Consider the following 22839-nt stretch of genomic DNA (forward strand, 5'->3'; position numbering starts at 1 on the left):
AATACTCAAAAGTAGAAAAAAACAAGAAAATAGAATTCTTTGAACTTGAATATGTAAATGCTTCATATATCTGCACAAATCAGAGCATTTCAGATCACAATAAAAATGGGGATATAAGAGAGTCAAAAAGGATTTTATGGGGCCGGGAGTTTAGCCTAGTGGTAGAGTGCTTGCCTAGAATGCACAAAGACCCAGGTTCAATTCCTCAGTATCATATACATAGAAAAAAGCCAGAAATGATAGAGCTCTATCTCAAGAAAGCCCAATGACAGTGCGCAGGCCCTGAATTCAAAACCCAGGACTGGCAAAAAAAAAAAAAGGATTTTATATCTGGGTGCCTTGGTTCACACCTATAATCCTTAGCTACTCAAAAGGCTGAGATCTAAGGTATGAAGCCAGTCAGGCAGGAAAGTTCATGAGACTCTCATCTCCAATTAACCATTAAAAAAAAAAAGCTGGAAGTAGAGCTGTGACACAAGTGGTAAAGTGCAAGCCTTCAGCAAAAAAGCTCAGAGACAGTGCCCAAGCCTTGAGTTGAAGCACAGTAGCCAGACCCTGAGTTCAAGGCCAGGACTGGCTAATGAATGAATGAATGAGACTATCATATTTACAAGAAAAAGTATTAAGCAGCTGGCTCCTAAGGAATGGTATCTTAGCTGAAATCACAGTAATCACTTAATAACATTAGTTAAAATGTAAAAGTAACCCCTGAAATTTAAAACACTAACTTCTTTTAATTTTCTCTCCTTACCAGAAAGAATTCTCTTACCACATACTGTGTTCTAGGCTGAGTTAAGTAGTTACTTGCCATTTGGAACAAAAACCTACATGTGTTAGAGCCTGGAAGGCATGATAAGAATCCTTTTCTTGGACAATGTAATTATATGCTCTAAGAACAGCCACTCCAGCATCTTGCATCCCATCAACATCTTCAGAGTCATCAACCACAAATATAAAACCAATTCTGGAGAAGGGAAAAAAGAAGCAGAAGCATCTTAAAGAATGTGAGCAGCCAAAGGGATTTATCTCTATGGTCTCACCTCAAGTATTTTAGCTGATATGAGAACAACTATCCCACGTGAAGAACACAGTTCCTATCCTACTCTAACATGTCTGGCAAAGATATACACATACCATTTACAGAATAAGGTATGCTTTCATTGTTAGGTTTTTCTGTCTTTAAAGCCAGCTATTTCAGAGTCATGAAAACAAAGGTGTTGCTATAGTTTTACATAGCAATTTTTATTTTATTTATTTTTTTATTTTATTTTTTGGCCAGTCCTAGTGCTTGAACTCAGGGTCTGAGCGCTGTCCTTGGGCTTTATCAAGGTTAGGGCTCTACCACTTGTGCCACAGCACCATTTCCAGCTTTTCCTATGTACGTGGTACTAAAAAAATCAAACACAGGTCTAGGCAAGCACTCTACCATAAGGCCAAACTCCCAGCTCTTGTTCTTTTTTTTAAATAAAAATTGAGATGAGAATTTGTAAACTATAAAAATAAAGAGAGGGCCAGGAGCGTAGCCTCGTGGTAGAGTGCTTGGCTAGCATGCACAGAGCTCTGGGTTCAATTCCTCAGTACCACATACATAGGAATGCTGGAAGTGGTGCTGTGGCTCAAGTGGCAGAGCACAAACCTTGAGCAAAATCATGTCCAAGGATAGTGCCCACAACCTGAGTTCAAGCCCCGGGACTGGCAAAAAAATAAAATAATAATAATAATAAAGGGAAAGACTCTGCATTTAACAACAGCAATATCAGAATCGTAAGTAAAACAAAACTAAAAAAAGTGTAATTACCTTATAACAAAAAACTACAACAAAGTTTAAAGTACTTGAAAACTGTGCTTTCTAAATACCTGAGTTTGTGGTTTTTAGTTTTCCTGATAAAATACTTAGTACAAGATCATCTTAAACTACTGGAGTATGCAGCGAAGCCTTCTAAGAAAGTAGGAAATGTGACTCACATGTGCTCATTTGCTCATTCAAAGCACTGAGCTCAGTACTGGGTTTAAAATACTAGAGTTATTTTCCCCTTTATCTTCTTGATTTCTAATTTAATTTTCATCAATATGTAAACTTACAAGAATTATTCCAGAATTAATGTAGTATCTTAACACCAATCTGTAACACCGTACACAGAGAATCTATCAAAACCTACAGTGAAAATCTAGTCACAGAGAACTTTGTTGGTAGATAAGGCAAACACCAATATCAATGTGTCTGTCTGCAACTACAAAAGACCATACAATATTTTATAACATCTAGTCCTTGGCAGTCCAACAATTATCCCACAATTACCATACAATTCAGTAGCACTACACTTGTACTTCAGAATCACAAACCAAATTTAACCTAATTAACTATATAATCAACTCAATAGCAGTGTTACCTTAGTGGTATATGATTACTAAGGAACATCTCAGCTGTGTTCACCAACTCAGATGTGCTCTCATGTGCAGGATCAACTATGAAAACCTGTTGGGGGAAAGAGGCAAGAACTATGAAGCACATTTATTGTAATATTTCTAGAGAAACAAAAATATCATTAATGTTGTGCATTAAACCAACCATTCTCTACATAAGACTTATAAAATCAGCAAGTGTCTCCCTCTGTATTTAAAGAATGTGGTAATGGAAGGAAAGATGATTTTTCTCATGGATTTCCTCTGTTACCATATGAATAATGATCCAAATTGCTAGCACCTACTCTACTACAAAAAACAAAACCCAAGTTGTTGTTGTTTTCTTTTAAAAATTTTATTTTCTTGTCATGTTGATGTACAGAGGAGTTACATTTAAATAGTAAGGTAGTAAGTACATCTCTTGTTGGAACAAAATTGTAGTTACACCCTCCCATGTAAACCCAAGTTTTATCAACTCTCCCACTTGAGAAAACGGAGACTCTTCTTTTCAAATATTCACTTTGTTTTTTGGTTTTGGGGTTTTTTGTGTGTGTGTGTTTTTTTTTTTTTGGTGCCAGTCCTTGGGCTTGAACCCAAGGCCTTGGCACTGTCCCTGAGCTGCTTTTGCTCACTTCTTGTGCTTACTCGAGTCACACCACTTCCAGCTTTTCTCTATTTTATGTGGTACTGAGGACTTGAACCCAGGGCTTTATGTATTCCAGGCAAGCATTCTACCACTAAGCCACATTCCTAGCCCTACATATTCACTTCTTAGTTCTTATTCCACAGCAACAGCCATCATGTAGTAAGCTTCTCTATGCTCTAAACAACTTATTCATGTTCTCTCTTTTACTACAATTTACTCATGGGAAGAAAGGAACTTGAGTCTTGTGAAACAAGAGGTGGTTACAAGAGTGAGGAAAATACAAAGGCAGTGCCCCATGCAACCTACAACTCCATCTTAGCTCACATTTACCCCATCTCTTCTGCAGCTATGAAAAGAGAAAGAAATAAAGAGGAAGAGAACCAACTGAAAACACTCTTTCATGATTTCACTGAAGCAACAAAATGAAGAATCCCAAGAAGGAGCTGACAAATAATTTGCTTATAGATTGGAATGAACCAGTAAATTTGAGGGATTCAGACACTTACAAAAAAAAAAAAAAGAAAGAAAGAAAAAAAAGGAGAGCTGGGAGTTTGGCCTAATAGTAGAGTGCCTGCCTAGGATACATGAAGACCCAGGTTCGATTCCTCAGTATCACATACACCAAAAAAAAGCCAGAAGTGGCCCAAGTGCTAGAGCTCTAGTCTTGAAAATGCCCAAGGACAGTGCTCAGGCCCTGGATTCAAACACCGGGACTGGCAAAATTAAAAAAAAAAAAAAATTAATTATTTTTTTTTTAAAGCAGAAAACTAAAAATTGACCCTAGCCTTTTGCCATGCACAAGCATTAACTTAAAGTGGATCAAAGACCTCAATGTCTTTGAAACTGCTACATGATAAGAGTAGGAGAGACACTGGAACTCATAGGCACAGGCAAAAGATTCCTGAAAAGAATCCCAGGGTCACAACAGATTGGAGAGAGACTCCATAAATGGGACTACCTAAAAATAAAGTTTCTGCACAGATAAAAGTAGAGACAGCCAACCAACAGGGAAAAGATAGTTACCAATAATACATCAGACCAATGTTTAATATCCAGTGTCTACAGGGAACTCAAGAAAGAAATCCCCCCCAAACCCAACAAACCATTCACTAAATGGCCAAGGGAACTAAAGACTTATCAAAAGAAGAGATTAAAATGGCAGAAAAGCATATGAGAAAATGTTCATCATCCATGGTCATAAAGGAAATGCAAATAAAAACAACCCTAAGATACCACCTTACCCCAACAAGAATGGCCAAGATTTTGAACTCAGACAATGACAGATGCTGGCAGGGTTATGGAGAAAAAGGAACCCTACTGCACTACTGGTGGGATTGTAAACTAGTCCAGCCAATCTGGAAAGCAATGTGGAGGTTTCTTAAAGAACTGAAAATTGACCTTCTCTACAATCCCGCCATATCACTTCTGGGCACCTACCCTGAATATCATAACCCAAGATATGATAAGGACACCTGCTCACCTATGTTTATCTCTGCACTATTTGCAACAGCCAGGCGATGGAAACAATCCAGATGCCCTACTGCAGATGAATGGATTAAAAAAAAATGTGGTATATACATACAATGGAATTCTACATAGACAACAGACAAGATAAAATAATGGCATTTGCAAGGAAGTGGATGAATCTAGAGAGAATCATGTTGAGTGAGACAAGTCAAGACCAAAGGAACAAAAGGTGCATGGTATCCTTAATATGTGACTGTTAGATCCAAACAGTACAAGAGTGAGGATTCAATATTGCATACCCAATGCTATGGACATGGTATTGAAATATAAACACAACTACATAGACATAAAAACTTATGACTCTATGGACATAGATATTACATAGATTAATATGTATCTATGATATACAAACCCTTAGCCTAATTTTGATTATGTTCTAAAAACTAAGTGCCAGTGATTATATAGATTCCTTTCTTGAATACTTGTTTGTTAAATATATCATTTGAAATATGATGTAAAAATCAATGTTAATAAATTTTTTAATAAAAAAAGCAGTAGTAATACGAACCTTCTGAGTAAAAAAAAGTACTGTGTTGAAATTTACATAACAATACTATGAGCATAAAAATGTTCTAAAGAAATAAAAGCTTTAAAATACAAAACTAAAACACGTAAAAAGACACAGTCTTAACTGGTATTCCAGATGGATGTCTAAGAGTGGTTGAACACTGCTACCCCACTCTCCTACAGAAACAATGCATTCCAAAGCTCCCATGAGAGCCACAGTGGGGAGTATGAGAAAGCAGTCACTAAGAGAGAGAAGCAAACCCTCTTTACATACAACAACAATGTAAGAGAGAAAACAAGAGGGAGACATCAATGAGCAGATGACAAGGTTTCCTTACCATGTTATGCAAGTTTTTTCGGATCTGCCTGATAACACCAGGAAAAGTGGGTCGAAGCAATTCTTGTAGACTAGAAGGCCAGGCATTATATCTGCTGTCAGTCTCCAAGTTGTTGACCCACTAGAAAAGAATAATATAACATGGCACACATACACATACACATTTATCACCAGTTAATGAAACCTACAGTTAATGAAACAGTAAGACTTTAGCTTAACAATCATACAGGGAATAACCACAGAATAGGTAAAGGTATTTGAAGTCAACAAAATCAATAAAGGACTAGGATCAAAAATATCAACCGGGTGTCAGTGGCGCATGCCTATAATCCTAGCTACTCAGGAGACCGAAACCTGAGTATTCTATTTCATAGCCAGCTATGTAAATCCCTGAGAATCCTAGCTCCAATTAACTAAAAAAAAAAAAGTTTAATGGAAGCATAGCTTTCACTCAAGTGGTAGAAGTGGTAGAGCACTAGTGTAACACAAAAGCTCAAGAACAGTGTCCATGCCCAGAGTTCAAGCCCCAGGACCAGCACAAAAAAACAAAAGAACAGTGTTACTTGTAGGAAGGCAAAGGAAGGGGAAAATTGGGAAATACAAAGGAAGGGATGCCACTGTCCAAGAAGCACTGTATTTATAATCCTTTGTACAACTATTTAATAGTAACAACAAAAAAGTAATCACCTCTGTACAACTACTTAATAATAATCATTAAAAAAATAGTAATCAATGCAAAAAAAAAGGGCAGTGGTGTGACTCAGTAGTAACAGTATATCCTGAGTTCAAACTCTAGAACTGCCCTAAAGAAAATGGGGTATATACTTATACAGTTATACAGTTATATCACCAAATAAAAACTCAAGTAATGATAATTTATTGTCTATATTATTTCTCAATAAAGTTTCTCTAAAATAAATGACAGTCAAAAACCAAGAAAAGAAAAAGACAGATGCCATGTCTGGTGGGGGTACAAAAAAAAAAACAAAACACAGACAGATGCCAAGCAAAAGCCGGCCACATCAACTCTACAACCACCTCTTCTTCATCTTGACACTCCTGAAAGTACTAGTCCCCACATTCTCTATGCAGATGACAAAGGCTCAGAGATGACACACAGCATACAAAAATGAAAGTCCCTTTTGGTCTGGTTATTAACTAAAAAAAAATCATATTTTAATAGCAGCTTTAAATTACACAGGTTGCCACAAAAATTACACAAACTAAAATACTCTTTCCCAAGATACTCAACCACTAGAAAAATTGGTATCTCAGTACCATTAGCTACAAGAAGTCACTTTTAAGAACCAACAATATGATAAACAAATAGATTCACATAAGCAGTTGTAAATCTTTGATGACAAGAGAAAGAGAGACAGAGAGAGAGAGACAGAGAGACAGAGGTAGAGACAGAGAGACAGAGAGAAGTTCACGTTATATAACACAAATCAGATGGCGATAATGAAGAAGCCCAGGCCAAAATGCCTCTGGCCTGTTACTCACGGAAATAGCAGGACTCCTGATGTCTACTGCATAGTCTGCCTCAGAAGGCTGGATGTTCAGTTTGAGAATATTATGCAGAGAAAGGCCTTCTATACCTAGCCTGTGCAGACCCTCCATTACCCGGGCTTCATTCCTCAATACATCAAACAGGCTGGGGAAGGAAAACACAATGGTTAGTAGAGACCTGAAGATTAGTTTGGTGGTATGAGGAAGCACCATGAGTAAGACTTCCGGTTTGATCCATTACACTCCTCAACACACACACACACACACACACACACACACAATCTAATGATACTTAGCAAAAAAAAAATTTAAAACATTCTCACCATGGAAAAAAATGTCTAAATTCAAACTCAATGCCAAACCCCAGCCTCAAACACCAGTTGAGAAAACAAAACAGGGTGCTCTTATCTTGTTTCATCTTGTTAAGAGTACGCAGGACAGTAGGACATGCAACTTGGTTTCTGTTTATAAATGCTTCTCAGTGAATATAGAAATTATCTACGTATAAACAGAGATTGAAGAAGAAATAATCCTTAACCTACACATATATTCCATGTTTTTAAAAAGCATGGCTCATTCTCTATATTTGGCATTAAAACAACATACTGAAAAAAATACTATAAATCTTAATTATCTTAAAAAAAAAAAACTGAAATAACACACCATAAACCAGGTATCCAGTGGCTCAAGCCTATAATCCTGGCTACTCAGGAGGCTAACATCCAGTGAATGGAGGTTCAAAGCCAGCCTGGAAAGAAAAGTTCAAAAAACTCCATCTCCAAAATAAATAGCGAAGTACAGGGCTGGAGATGTGGTTCAAGTAGTAGAGCATCAGCCAAGAACACTAAATGATCAATGCTTAGGCCCTGAGAGAACTCTAACACAGTTTAAAAAAAAAACAAAACACCATAGTGCAAAGCCCTGGGTTCAATCCCCAGTAACACATGTGAAAGAGACAGAGAGGACATAATACAAAAACATTATACATGTATAATGAACATCTCAATGTCAGTATTAGTTTACAAAGGGATAAATATACGATCACAGAAAAGTCTGGAAAAACTGCATTCTGGGGAAGCAAAAAAGAATAGAAAGGGAGACGCAAAAGGATGGTTTGAAATTTTACTTTTTAGCTCTTAATCTTTATATTATTTCAAATTTTTATAATGAGCAAGTATTCAGTTTGTAGTACTCTGGAAATGTAAAGGTAAGCCACATCAAGGAATAGTCAACTTCAACGCATCAAAAGGTGCTGTGTGTTATTACAAAACCCCATGAAAAGAAAAATATTATTCATACCTGAATATATCCTGCGTATCTAAGTCAATATGGAGTCCATTGATAAAGAGAGCCGAATCTCCAGGCTGTAATCCTAATGTTCCTTTGAAATACTGAAAGATAAAAATATATATATTTGTAACAAAATGATAGTATGTTTAACAAAAACCTCTTGTTTCTAAGCTTTATTATCTATGCAAATTGTGACATTCGAGGCTAGATTAAGATTTCCTTCTATATTCTCCCATAGGCTGCTCTCAGCATATACAACACGGACTGGAGCTACTGGCTTAGAGGATAAACACCTCTTTCCTCTCCTCCTTCCCTCATTCTGAGGTTATTTTCTGCAACATTAGGGCTAAAAAGGTGAAGGGTTGAGTCACTTTTCAAGCTTCTGCTGTTCTCCTTTCCATTTAATTCCTCCTCCCCACCCTTACCTCAGAAAAGAATTGGAACTGTTTCTTGTATATCCTACACCTCAGAGAATTACACTCCAGAGTTGGGAACATAAATTAATCAGATCCCAACCAGGAAAAGAACTCAATTCTTTAGTACCCCAGAACTGAGGGAAGACAGACTGTTAAGCACGCTTCACTCCTCAGTAATATGCTAAGAAAAAAAACGTTCTCTATAAAAAGACTGATATTATATAGAAGGGGGGAAAACCCAATGGGGAATCCATAGCTCTTCCACATGGCAAAAAATGAAGAATAATACCAAAATGTGTGTGCATTTTAAAATACCATATGGTATACCACAAGAGAATGGCAGAGTCATATCAATTGAAAACTGGAAATTCTTTCAGAGGAGTGAAGAATTCCATGGCCACATACCATTACCCCTCAGAGAGGAGGAAGGACCAATTTTGAACGGGCAAATATAGTTTATACCTACTTCTAATTGTATGCTAAGCTGATGGACTCAATCTGGGAACACTCACCTCACTAAAGATTTAGGATTTGTAAACATTTTTAAGTGTTTCACATTCTATATTTATTATGTAGGTTTTATTTTCCGGAGAAGAGGGTTCTGGAGGTTAAACTTTAGGCCTCAAGCTCTCACTCAGCTTTTCTGCCACTTAAGCCAGTATTAGCACCCCACCCCACCCCCAAAAAATATCACCAACAACAGCAAATAAAAGGAGAATAATGGGACAGGAATTTGGCCTAGTGGTAGAGTGCTTGCTTAGCATGCACAAAGACCCAGGTTTGATTCCTCGTTACCACATACATAGAAAAAAGCCGGAAGTGGTGCTGCGGCTCAAGTGGTAGAGCTCTAGCCTTAAGAAAGTTCAAGGACAGTGCTCAGGCTCTGAGCTCAAGCCCAGGACTGGCAAAAAAAAAAAAAAAAAAAAAGGAGAATAACATTATTAAATACTATTGATTAAATCCCACATTTGTTATTTTAAATACAGAATAGTGCACGCCTATAATGCCAGAATTCTGCAGGATGAAGCAGATGATCAGTAATTAAAAAAAACAAAGACACAGTAGAAAGTTCCATATTAACATTGATCGATACCTTCTGATTCTCTTCCACTTCAGTTCGAAATTCTGAACTCACGGCTGTTTTTGTTATGGCTCTACAGGAAAAAATATGATGACTATTCAGTTGAGCATTTGAAATAACTCTTCAATTTACCTAGTGTGTGTGTTAGTCCTGGAACTTGAACTCAGGGCGTGAGTGCTGTCCCTTTTTTTCTCAAGGCTAGCACTTTACCAGTTGAAGTACAGTTCCACTTCAGTTTGTTTTTTTTTTTTGGGGGGGGGTAATGAATTAGAGATAAAAGTCTCACAGACTTTACTGTCCTAGGCTGGCTTCCAATCATGATTCTCAGATCTCTGCTTCCTGATTAGCTAAGATTACAGAATGAGCCACAATGCCTCACAATTTACCTATTTTTAAGTATAAAGCATATTGTTCAACTAATTACAAAAACAAGGAGAAAGGGAGACTGGACAAAAATCTCAACCATACACACGCGCGCGCGCGCGCGCGCGCGCACACACACACACACACACACACACACCCCATCTCTCAAAGGTGCATATTTTTCATTACTATAAGATATAACACCAACAAAACAGTTTCTAGTATTTTAAAGCAAATGTAGCTGTTTCGAACTTCTTAGTTATAACAACTAAAGAATAATGTTGCTAGGCACCTCTAGCTCACATCTGTAATCCTAGCTACTCAGAAGGCTGAGGTCTGAGAATCATAGTTCAAAGCCACCCCACTCAGAGAAGTCAACGAGACTATTATCTCCAATTAACCAGAAAAAAAGCCAAAAGTAGATCTGTGGCTCAGGTGGTAGAGCAATAATATTGAGGAAAAAAGCAAACAAGAGTGAGAGGAGCTGAGTTCATGTCACAGTACTAGCACCAGAAAAAACAAATTAATAAATGGTAAGACTAAATAAACTAAAGCAGCAGATTTTTCATACTTTTAAAGCACTGAAATCGGCCTCTGGTCTGCACTCGACTATCAGTGCGCAGAGACCCGTGCTTGAGTTCGTCAATAAACGACTCATTGCAATTTGCATTGATCTTTGGTCTCTGGCTATGGGGTGGGGGGGGGGGGGCGCTTCAAGGGGGAGGGGACGCTTCAAGTTTCTGGGCACAATATTTGGTGCATTGGCCGGGAAGCCTCTCCCCCGGACACCCAGACGCCTGGTCACTGAGTCATCAGGAACAGCCGGTTTCAGGTAAAATCATGTGCCCTACCAATGGACAGAGGAGGCTGATCAGGCGTTTCAGCAGATAAAGACTGCCTTGCTGTCAGTCCCAGCCCTAGGCCTTCCTGATGTTACCAAGCCCTTCCACCTGCACGTAGATGAACGGAAGTTGAGTGGCAAAGGGGGTCCTAACTCAATATCTGGGACCCTGGAAGAGACTGGTCGCATACTTATCAAAAAAAACTAGATCCAGTGGCAGCAGGATGGCCGCCTTGTCTGAGGATGGTCGCTGCCACTGTACTCCTGGTCAAGGATGCAGATAAACTAACTATGGGGCAGGAACCGTGTGTGATCACCTCCCATGCAATAGAGGGAATTTTAAAACAACCACCTGACCAATGGCTCAGCAATGCCAGACTCTCACACTACCAGAGTCTGCTGCTCAACCCGCCTAGAATCTCCTTTCAAGCCCCGCAGACACTCAATCCAGCAACTTTGCTGCCTGACCCTGACATGGAGGCCCCATTGCATGACTGCTCAGAGATACTTGTGCTCAGAGGCACAAGTCCACGGGACACGAGAGGACTTGACTGACCAGCCACTACCAGATGCTGACTTGGTATGGTTCACAAATGGGAGTAGCTTTATCTCCCAAGGACGCAGTCCTTACAGGCTTTACAAGTTAATTTACAGACATGTTCATCGTCTGGTTTCCAGTATCCTGGCATTCAAGTGTACCTGCACTGTGATACCCAGCACTCCAACCACTGTAAAGGTAGTGGAAAAAGACCTACTGGATTCATCACTGCTGTGGAGACAGCATATAAAGACTTTGGACTTTCAGATTCCCAGAAAAACGGACTTTAACATTATTGGGTCCCAAAAAGGATGTTTGTATCACCCGATGTCACTTTTAAACAAACCATGCTGGAGTAATAAAAAATTAAAATAAAATAGTCTGGCAACTGTCAAGAGGAGACTAGATAAACAACAAAAAAAAAGAGACAGGGGTCCTGAGGATAATATGAAAGGCTGTACAACTGGTCCCCCTGGACAACTTCTCTAATCTCAGCCATTATTGGCCCACTGGTAATTATTGTAATGTTATTGTTAATTGCCCCTTGTGTAATTAATACGATGATATCCTTCGTAAAAAAAGAGGGTTGGAGTTATCAAACTGATGATCCTATACACCTGGCATAACCCCGTTTATATTGAGGTAAATAGTCAAAGATTTGACTAGACAAAAAAAAAGGGGGGGAATGAGGAGCACAGAAAATATCTATATATTTTCTATAAACCTATGTTAGCCATTTGTATTTTCATACTTGTATCCATTTGGATGGTTATACTTGTATTTCCTTAACTTGCCTTTCTGCTTCTGTATATCTGCTTGCTAAAATCCTGAGAAATGAAACTGCTGTCCTTGTGGCTAATCTACAACCACCCATTTGTCCTTGGTTCCCTGACTGAGCTACACTGTAGTAAGGAGTATACACATTCCAAGCCGGGAGCTAGAGATAGTAGCCATCTGCTACCTACAAGGTCGGACTTGTAAGGGCCAGCAAACTAGGGCAGATGTCAACCAATCACAAGTCCGTTACCATGGAAATCCCCCTAGACTCATATCTGGCATAAAACCATTCTCCTAAAATGACAGCCAGCTAGACTGACCAATGATTAGCCACGACCCCTTTCCTGCTTTGTATTGCACCAGTCATTTAATGGAATTGTAGTATAAATTTCCCGTGTGGCGTATTGATTTGTTGCTATTACTTGCTGGGGCCTTCCCCCTACCAAAAAATGTATAAAAGGGGCTGTAATCTTGTGCTTGGGGCCTCTGGTCTGCACTCGACTATCAGTGCGCAGAGACCCGTGCTTGAGTTCGTCAATAAACGACTCATTGCAATTTGCAAAAAAAAAAAAAAATTAAAGCACTGAAATCAAGGAGAAACCTTCTGTGCATATCTTTAAGTGGTATAATAAACTAAAAACTTTTAGGGCTTGAAAATCTTATAGCAAAAATTACATTTATCAACAAATACCCCACATCAAAAGTCAAAACACTTTATTCAGTGACTCAAAGACTAACAACAGCCAGGTGCCGGTGACTCGTGTCTGTGATCCCACATACTCAGGAGGCTGAGATCTGAGGATTGCAACTTGCACTCAGCCCAGACAGGAAAGTCCATGAGACTCTTATCTCTAGTAAACTACTCAAAAGACCTGAAAGTGGCAATGTGGCTCAAGCAAAAGAGTGTGTTAGCCTTGAACAAAAGAAGCTTAGGGTCTGTTCCTAGGCCCAGAGTTCAAGCCCCAGGACCATCAGAGGAAGGAGGAGGACAAGGAGGAGGAGGAGGAAGAGGAGGAAGAGGAGGAGGAACAGGACTAGCAATGACTTATGTTACAAGTTTGTAAAATTTGACTTTTAAAGCAATTTTGCCTTGATATAGACATGTTTTATTACATAGATTAATAATTATCTATGACATACAAACCCTTAGCCTAATTTTAACTATGTTCTAAAATCTCATATTTTTAGTATATCATTAGGCATATAAGTGTGAAGATAATTGAATAAAATATTAAAAAGAACATTTCAAAGCCTTAATGTGTATTACCTGGCTTTGGTAGGAAAGTTCTGACTAAGATCCTTCATAACCACTAACGCTAATTCCACAGGAGCAGCCAAGATTCGGGCAGCAGTCTGGAAACTGAGATCTGGAAAAAGACCAAGTATAAATTAGAGGGTATGAACCTAATGCATTGAGATACAGGAAAAAGATATTTACATCCCACTATTTTTTTAGTAATAAAGAATGCCTTGCAGGGGAGGAGTGCTTGCCTAGCATGCATGAAGCCCTGGGTTCAATTCCTTGGTTACCACATACATAGAAAAAGCCAGAAGTGGTGCTGTGGCTCAAAAAGTAGAGTGCTAGTCTTAGAAAGCTCAAGGACAGTTCCCAGGTCCTGAGTTCAAGCCCCAGGACTGGCAAAAAGAAAAAAAAAAAAAAGAATGCCTTAGAATGCAACCATTCCAAAGAAAGGCTATGTCACAGTTTCCCATTTCAATCACTTCATGGATCACTGGTACTTTCTCTGAGCCATTTCTCATCTATGTGAATAAAGTTCTGACACATACTAACACATTTACCGAGCTAACTTGAGCACAAATCTTTTTCCTTCTTTTGGATTACAATATACTGAAAAGTACAGCATGAAATATTTAGCAAATTAGGTTGAAAAATGCTTGGCAAATCATTCTTTGGAAGAGAAAAGTACATATATATATATATATACATATATATATATATACATACATTTTTTACCCCCTACATACATGCCTCAATTTTCAAGATACATAGTGTAAAAAACATGCAAAAAGGTCAGTTCTGGCGGGGTGCTAGTGGCTCATATCTGTAAATCCTAGCAACTCAGGAGGCTGACATCTGAAGATTACAGTTCAAAGCCAGCCTAAGCAGGAAGATCCATTAGACCCTTTTTTCCCAATTAACTTCCAAAAAGCCAGAAGTGAAACTATGGTTCAAGTGGTGACCCAATAGCATAAAAAAAAAAAAAAAAGTTCAGGAATAGCGCCCAAGAATTCAGTATAGCCAGGTACTGGTGGCTCATGTCTCTAATTCTAGTTATTCAGTTAGTTGGTATCTGAGGATCATGGTTGGAAGTCAACCCAGGCAAGAAAAGCCATGAGCTCAGGGCCTGAGCCCTGTCCTTGGACTTTCTCAAGGCTAAAACTATACCACTTGAGCCTCAGCACCACTTCCAGCTTTTTTCTATGCATGTGGTACTGATGAATCGAACCCAGGTCTTTGTGCATGCTAGGCAAGCACTCTACCACTAGGCCAAACTCCCGGCTCCACCATGAGCCTCTTATCTCCAATTAATTATCAAAAAAGCTGGAAGTGGGGCTGTAAATCAAATGGTAGAGTGCTAGACTTGAGCACAAAAGCTCAAGGACAGTACCAAGGCCCTGAGTTCAAGCCAAAGAACCAGCAAGACAATAAAAATTAAAAAGAAATGCACAGCTATAAAAACATAAGGACTAGACACATGTATATAGTCTGAAACTCGTTTTCTGCATTTTCTTAATACCAAAAATTTTATGAAAAATCATAGGCAAAGATGTCTGAATTTCCAATACCTTGCAACTGCCAAACTTTCAAAGGTGCCATTTCATTGGTGCTTTCCACAAGATGCTTTCTAAGTTCTTTCAACTGTTCCTTCAAGCTAGGATGCAGGTCCCTAACAGAAACACAAAGTCATTATTTCTTGTCATTGTCTTTTCTCTCTCAGGACACACTTAGACAGAAAGGGCACCAACTCAGGAGGGATCGCTACTACACCGTTGGTAGGAGTGTAAACTTATTCAACCACTATGGAAAGCAGTATGGCAGTTCCTCAAAAAACTAAAAATAGAGCTCGCCTACGATCCAGCAATTCCACTACTTGGCATTTCCCAATTGTCCAGAAACAAAGACACACTAAAGACACTAGCACAACAATGTTCATTGCAGCACTATTTACCATAGCAAAGATATGGAACAAACCCAGATGTCCCTCAGTAGATGATTGGATCAAGAAGATGTGGTACTTATACACAATGGAATTCTATGCTGACATCAGAAAGAATGACATTGCCCCATTTGTAAGGAAATGGAAAGACTTGGAAAAAAATCGTATCTATGGAAGTAAGCGAGACCCAAAGAAACTTAAGTTCAATGGTTCCCCTCATTTGTAATAATTAGTACACACTTAGGACTCTCCTCGCAGAGGATTACAATAGCTTAAAACCTAGATACATAAGGTCATATAGGATGAGACTAAATGAAAGGATCTCCAGGAAATGCAAACAAGAGCTTTATCTTGTGTGATTGTTGTTCTTAATATACTATGTAATTCTTCTCTTTCTTTGCCCTTTGGTTAATCTCATATTATTACTGTATCTGACTTTGTTATCTGGTATATTGTATATATGTTTATTTGTTTATTTGAAATAGGAAAGAGAAGGGGGAAAAACAAGATGATTGGAAGGGGGTAAGGGAAAGGAAATGAGGATAAAAATATGAGAAAGGGTATCAATGTGTGAGAAGTAATGCCCCTACTCCCTGGAGAATGTAACTGTAGCTCATCTATACATTACCCTGACATTTTAAAAAAAAAAAAAAAAAAGCTACAACTTCTGGATGGGCATAGGAGGGAAAAGCTGGGATTCAGCAGGAGAAAGGGTGACATTGTCCAGAAAGAAATGCATTATTTTCTCAATTTATGTAACTGAGCTCCCTCTGTATATCACATTGATAATAACTAATTCTAAAAAGAAAATTTGTATATTTTTCAGTTTTAAAAATTAAATGAGTGATAAATCAAAAAAAGGGCACCAACTTATTTCTACATGATGTCCCCACCCCAATCATAAGAAAATTTCCTCAATATAGACAATTTTGTCTGTATAAAATATAATTTTTTGAAAAGTTAAGGGCTGAAGATGTATTTTGGTAGTATAATATCTTTCTAGAAAGCATAAGGTCCTGAGTTCAAACCCCAATACTGCCAGGAAAAAAGGAATATTATCATTTCAGTGATTTGGAGGCCTGGCTCAGTTGTTAAGAGTGCTTGCAAGACAAGCATGGTGGCTCAAACCTAAAATCCTAGCTACTCTAGAGGCTGAGATCTGAGAATTACAGTTCAAAGCCAGCCCAGGCACTAAAGACTATGAGATTCTCATCTCCAATTAACCACTAGAAAAACTGGAAGTGGTGCTGTTGCTCAAGAGGTAGGACAGTAGCCTTGACCTAAAGAGCTCAGGGACAGTGCCCAGGCCCAGAATTCAAGCCCCATGATGGACCAAAAAAAAAGGAGTGTTGCCAATGACCAAAAGCATCAGGTGACAAATTCAAGTCCTGGGCTCAGGCAAAACAAAAAATTAATTAAAAAATAATTAGTTCAAAAATTGCAATTTTATAGACTAAAAGATAAATCATGCTACAATTACTCCCCCAGAATACAAGATAATTATGATTCAGCCACGTTGGCCTATGATTATGGTGAAACCTTGTCTTAAAACAAAAAATGACAAATCACTATAATAATAATTCCTTATAGGAAGGAAAAATAATTCCTTATAGGAAGGAAAAAAAAAAAACAAGACAAAATGGGCAATAGGGGACTTCAACTTTATCTACTGACCTGTTTTACTGACCTGTCCTACTATTAAATTGAAAAAAACAACAAAAACAAGAGAACTTGTACTGGGAAAAACCAAAGAAAACCTGGTAGTTTTTTGGAATGCAAAAACAAGTATACAACAATCTATTCTGGGTAGTGAATATTTGTATACATATATGATTTTATGTAGTTTCCCTGATCTTTTTAATTTTTCAAACTAAAGTTGGTAAAAGAAAACTGCTACCTGCCCCAAGATAATTTATTTCACCTCAAATTCTCAAATTTCTTAGTTTAAATGCGTGTAATTCAGACTAACCATTATATGGTAGTCTCTTGTAATACAGAACAATCCACATATAGCCAATAAAGTATGTATCATTGATACAATATTTTGGTCGGAGAGGTAGATAACTAAGAGTTTAACTTTGTTCACTTAAATGCTAGAAACTTAAAATTTCTTAAATTCAATATGCAGAAATTTTAAAAATATGCACTCAAATCCTTCATGTTCCAATCTATTTCCAATCAGCTAATATTAAGTTATTCACAACAGAATATCAAAAATGGTTGAATTACTTTAGATAGCTAAATAACTACTACATCTTCAATACATGATGCTTTTGTGCAGAGAATATATACAATCTGAATAACATTTTTTAAAAATGACATAAAAAGGAATTCTGAAAAGCTGGGCCAACTGAAAATAGACCTTGATTACATATTGAGACTAAAACTGATCATAAATAAGAACTGTACATAAACATAGGATTAACTTAATATGTCAACATTAATTCAACTTGGAAACTAAAATATCACTACCTGAATTTTTAATATGGTTAATTATTAATCTGGTTAGCCAAATATCAAAGCCAAGTTTAGATACACAATTCTTATGCCAGTTAGAAAAAAATGCCAGATGATAAAGGCTCATGCCTATAATCCTATCTACTCAGGAGGCTAAAATCTAGAAGACTGTGGTTCAAGGCCAGCAGAAAACTTCATTAAATTTCACTTCCAAAATAACTACTAGACACATGGTTAAAGTAGTACAGTGCCTGCTTTACAAGCACAAAGCTCTGACTTTAAATCCAGGTATCACATTAATAATAATTATAATCATAATCACACTATAGATGTTCTACCTGCAATTTCAAAATAAAGCAAAATTCAGTGCTACTAAGCCATGGTAGAATAACTGCAACATTTAAAATAAAAGAATTTTTCTATTCTAACATTCTATGATGCTTTCATAAAATGGTTACAGAATTGTAAAATAATTTAGTCATTAAAACATTTCCCAAGGCCTAGCGTCAGTGGCTCACGTCTCTAGCTACTCAGGAGGTTGAGATCTGAGTATCTTGGTTCAAAGCCAGGCCAGGCACAAAAGTTATCTCTAACTAATCACTAGAAAACCGGAAGTGGTGTTATGTCTCAAGAATTAGAGCTCTATCCTTGAGAAAGTCCAAGGGCAGTGCTTAGGTCCTAAGTTCAAGCCCAGGATTTGCCACAAAAAAAAAAACAAAAACTGGAAGTAGAGTTGTGGCTCAGAGGTAGAACACCTGCCCTTAAGTGAAAAAAACAAGTCAAAATGTGAAGGTCTCTTTTCTTCTTTTATTTTTCTTTCTTTATTGTTTTATCAGTCAAGGGGTTTGGACTCAAGGGACTGGGTGCTCATCCCTGAGCATTTTGCTGAAAGTTAGTACTCTACCACTGAACCACAGCTCCATTTAAGTTTTCTGGTAGTTAATTGGAGATTAACTTTACTCCTCCAGTTGGCTTCAATCCATGATCCTAAGATCTCAACCTCTTTAGTAGCTAGGACTATAGGCACCTGGCCCTTTTCTTTGCTTAAACGTCACGGTAATTAGTTCGCACTATATAAAAATGAACAATACTTGGGCAAGGACAGAAAGGGAAAACTGGAGGAAAGAAAAGTAAGGGGTGACATTGTGTAAAAAGAATTATATTCATTGCCTGACTTAGGAAATGGTAAGCGCTCTGTACAACATCCTAATAATAATAAAAATACATTTTAAAATAAAACTAAAAAAGGGTAAAAACAACAACAAAAAAAAGATATACTTGTAAGCCACTTAAACTACTGGAAACTTAAAACTTCACCAAGCACTGTTAATGATGCATGTTGGTAAGTCAGACAACAAGGAGAAAGATTATTCTAGGAATGCAAGTAAGCCTTAAGGTTTAAGCAGAATAAAGGACATTTTCAAAGATAAGTAAAATGCATATATACCTTAATTTTCCAAAGAGGAATCCCTGAACTTCATCAATAGGATCATTTTCACCAATTACTGTGGTATTCACTTCAGTTCCTATACATACATAATAAATAAATGTTTAATGGTTTAGATAAGAAATAAAAATGTTAATTACCTCATAAAATCTGAATACAGAAGAAAATGTCAGAAGCACCTGAAATTACAGTACCACTTAACATGTTAATATCCTAATTAACATTTTTCAATGGGCCATTAAACAAACAGAATAAAAATGTTTTAACACTTCCTTATTTTTCCTTTAAACATAAGAAAACTTTCCAAACTAAAATTTCAAAATTAATAGCTTTAAGTATCATGAACAAATGATTTCTCAAAGTTAAAATTCGGTAAGATTTTCAATTAGGTAACTTAATTCTAAAAATAACTGAAAAAACAAAATGGTGAGGTTTAGTTTATTTTTCATTTGCTTAACTTCATATGCTAATCATTTTTATGTTTAAAATAAAATTAAAAGGATGAAATAGGGGGTTGAAGACATGGCTCAGTTGGTAGACTTGATCCCAATTTCAAGTCCCAGTCTCAGGGAAAAAAAGCAAAGAAAGAAAAAGACAGCACAAATTTGTGGTTGAAATAATGAATCCCAAACACAATATTACAACAGGAAGACTCTAGAGTAAACAGTTCTAAGTACACAAAATAATACGATATGAAACTGTTCTTTATAATTTAAGATTTTTCACATTAGAACCACAAACATTGGTCTATTTGCAAACCATATAACATCAACAACATTACTATTTCCTAAATGCTTTTGTGCAAAAAACAAAGATAAATTTGTTTGGTTAGTACTAGGGTTTCAACTTAGGTCTTGTGCTTGTTTGGCAGATACTCTATACTGAGACACAACTCCAGCTCTGTTTTTTTCTGATTATTTTTTAAGATAGGGTCTCTCTTCCTGTGTGGATGCACAGCTTTTCCAGGGTCTGCCTATTTTAGGCATCTCGTTGTTGAGATGACAGGCAAATACCATCACATCCAGCTTCCCTCTGCTGAGATGAGAGTCTTGAAACTTTTCTGTATGGACTATCTTGGAGCACAGATCTTCCCAATCTCAGCTTCCCAAGATGACAGGCAAATACTTCATGAACTTATCTAGCCTTGCTGTAGAGCTAGGATTATAGGCACAAGCCATACATGCCTGGCTGGAAACAGTTCTAAATTCTCTTGTGTTTTTTGTTTTATTGCTGTTGCTGTTGACACTATTTTTTTTTTTGTCATCGTTTTTGGCTTTGTTTTTGACACAGGGTCTCACTATGCCTTCAACTCATGATCTTCTTATCTCATCTTCCAAAGTAGTAGAATTACAGACATGTGCCACCATGTCCAGATAAATTATTTACTTAGGTATCTTCTCCCAAATACTTGGAGAATATATTATTACCTGTGTTTTACAAATAAGTAAATTAAAACCTAGCAAGTTTGTGGAAAATCTCTCACTCCAACATAACATAACCAGGACTCAAAGACTGGCTCATCATACACCTAAATATTTTCTTTCTCATCATGGAAACAAATTATAAATTAACTCATATTTTTAAAAAGCACCTTCATCTTATTTTTACAAATTCACCTTTCACCTGAGTATCATCCTTGGCTTTGTATTCAGTGCTCTTAATGGCCAGTTCCACACCATAGCCAGAGAGGTAAACTGGTTCTTTTTTGGGATTCTGCAAATACAAGTATTATACAATCATCGAGTTACAGGGTACTCAATGTAAGTAACAAGACACTCAATGCAACCTTAACATTACATCTAGTTACCATCACCTAGAACTGTACACTCAAAGTATCTTTTTTCTCTTTTGTGTTTAAGACAGTTCACTAACTATCAACAGAAATAAAATTACCTACTACCTACTACTAAAACGCATTAATTTTTGGAAAAAAAATCAATTCAAAGTTTAATTTCTCTCTCTCGAAAATTCTAATTTTCATTACAGTTGCTATCCTTTTGCAACTCCTGGCCCCTAATTTTTTTTTCTTACTTACACAGACTTGCCACTCAATACTTACTAAATTTATTATGCCATACAAACTTTGAAGGCTAACAGTATTTATATTATTTATTTATTTATTGCTAGTCCTGGCTGGGGCTTGAACTCTGTGCCAGGTGCAGTCCCTGAGCTTTTATACTCTAGGCTAGTGCTCTATCACTTAAGCCACGGCTCCACTTCTGCCTTTTTCCCCATCTTGGTCACAGGGCTTGAACTCAGCACCTGGACACTGTAACTGAACTCTTTTGCTCAAGGGTGGAGCTCTACCACTTTGAGTCACAATTCCATTTCCCATTTTTTTGTTAGTGGTTAATAGGAGATAAAGAGTCTCAAGGGAACATTTTTGCACAGGCTGGCTTTGGACTTTAGTAGCAATAAGAGTGTCAGGCTAAACCCAGATGCCCCTCTGTTGATGAGTGGATCAACAAGATGTGGTATTTATACACAATGGAATTCTATGCTGCTTTCAGAAAGAATGACATTGCCCCATTTGTTAGGAAATGGAAAGACTTAGAAAAAAATCATATTAAGTGAAGTAAGCCAGACTCAAAAAAACATAGGCTCAATGGTTTCCCTCATTTGTCATAATCAGTAGAAACCTTGGGCTCTCCTAGCAGAGATTTACAATAGAACAAAATCTAGATACATAAGACCATATAGTATGACACTAAATGAAAGGACCTCCAGGATATAGAAACAAAAGCCATATAATGAGTGATTGTTGTCCTTAATGTACTATGTTATCTCTCATCTCTTTTGCTGTTCCTTGGTTATCTCATATTCTTACAGTATTTCACCTTGTAATCTGATATATTGGATATATGCATAGTTGGTTATTTGAAATCGAATAGGGAAGGGGGGAAAACAAGATGAGGGGTGAGGGTTGGGGGAGGGAAATGGGGACCAAGACATAAGAAAGGGTATCAATGAATGTGAAATAATGAACCCTCTATCTGGTGAATATAATGTAACCATTCTATTAATTATAATAAAAATATATGGAAAGAAAAAAAAGTATCATGACTATATATACATTTTATATACTAAACGTTACAATAAGTTTAATTTCTAATTAATTCTGTCTGATTTCACCTCTTAAAAAAAAATTCCCCTCTTATCAAAAGAAAAGGTAACAAAGGAAAAGGAAAACAAAGTGCAGAAAGTAAATGAATTCAAGCCTGGCATGGTGGCTCACATCTGTAATCCTAGCTACTCAGTAGGCTGAGATCTGAGGATCAACGTTCAAAGCCAGCCCAGGCACAAAATGACTTGAGACTCTTATCTCCAATTAACCTCTAGAAAACAGGAAGTAGGGCTTGGCTCAAGGGTAGGGTGGTAGCCTTGAGCTGAAGAACTCAGGGACAGTGCCCAGGCCAAGTTCAAGTCTCATGACCCACCAAAAAAAAAAAAAAAAAAAAAAAAATCTGATGGGAAGTACTAGATTTCTCAAAAAAAAGTACTTCAAGTAATTAAATTAGTGG

General features: G+C 37.3%; 1 protein-coding gene across 2 annotated transcripts in view; it reads right to left on the minus strand.

Annotated features, from left to right (window-relative positions):
• Uggt1 (UDP-glucose glycoprotein glucosyltransferase 1) overlaps positions 1 to 22839 on the minus strand; it is a 112288-nt gene that overhangs the window by 63256 nt on the left and 26193 nt on the right. For both annotated transcript variants that reach the window (XM_090343007.1, XM_090343006.1), the window contains exons 7-16: positions 20935 to 21031; positions 19319 to 19397; positions 15044 to 15144; positions 13503 to 13602; positions 9729 to 9789; positions 8229 to 8320; positions 6924 to 7074; positions 5422 to 5541; positions 2391 to 2476; positions 829 to 964 (exon numbers count right to left, since the gene is read on the minus strand). In XM_090343007.1, coding sequence (XP_090199133.1) covers positions 829 to 964; positions 2391 to 2476; positions 5422 to 5541; positions 6924 to 7074; positions 8229 to 8320; positions 9729 to 9789; positions 13503 to 13602; positions 15044 to 15144; positions 19319 to 19397; positions 20935 to 21031 — 1023 coding nt within the window. The remainder of the gene's footprint in view (positions 1 to 828; positions 965 to 2390; positions 2477 to 5421; positions 5542 to 6923; positions 7075 to 8228; positions 8321 to 9728; positions 9790 to 13502; positions 13603 to 15043; positions 15145 to 19318; positions 19398 to 20934; positions 21032 to 22839) is intronic.

This window comes from Megascapheus bottae, chromosome 12, assembly GCF_031878675.1.
Source record: "Megascapheus bottae isolate mThoBot1 chromosome 12, mThoBot2.hap1, whole genome shotgun sequence".
In the NCBI taxonomy this organism is placed as follows: Eukaryota; Metazoa; Chordata; class Mammalia; order Rodentia; family Geomyidae; genus Megascapheus; species Megascapheus bottae.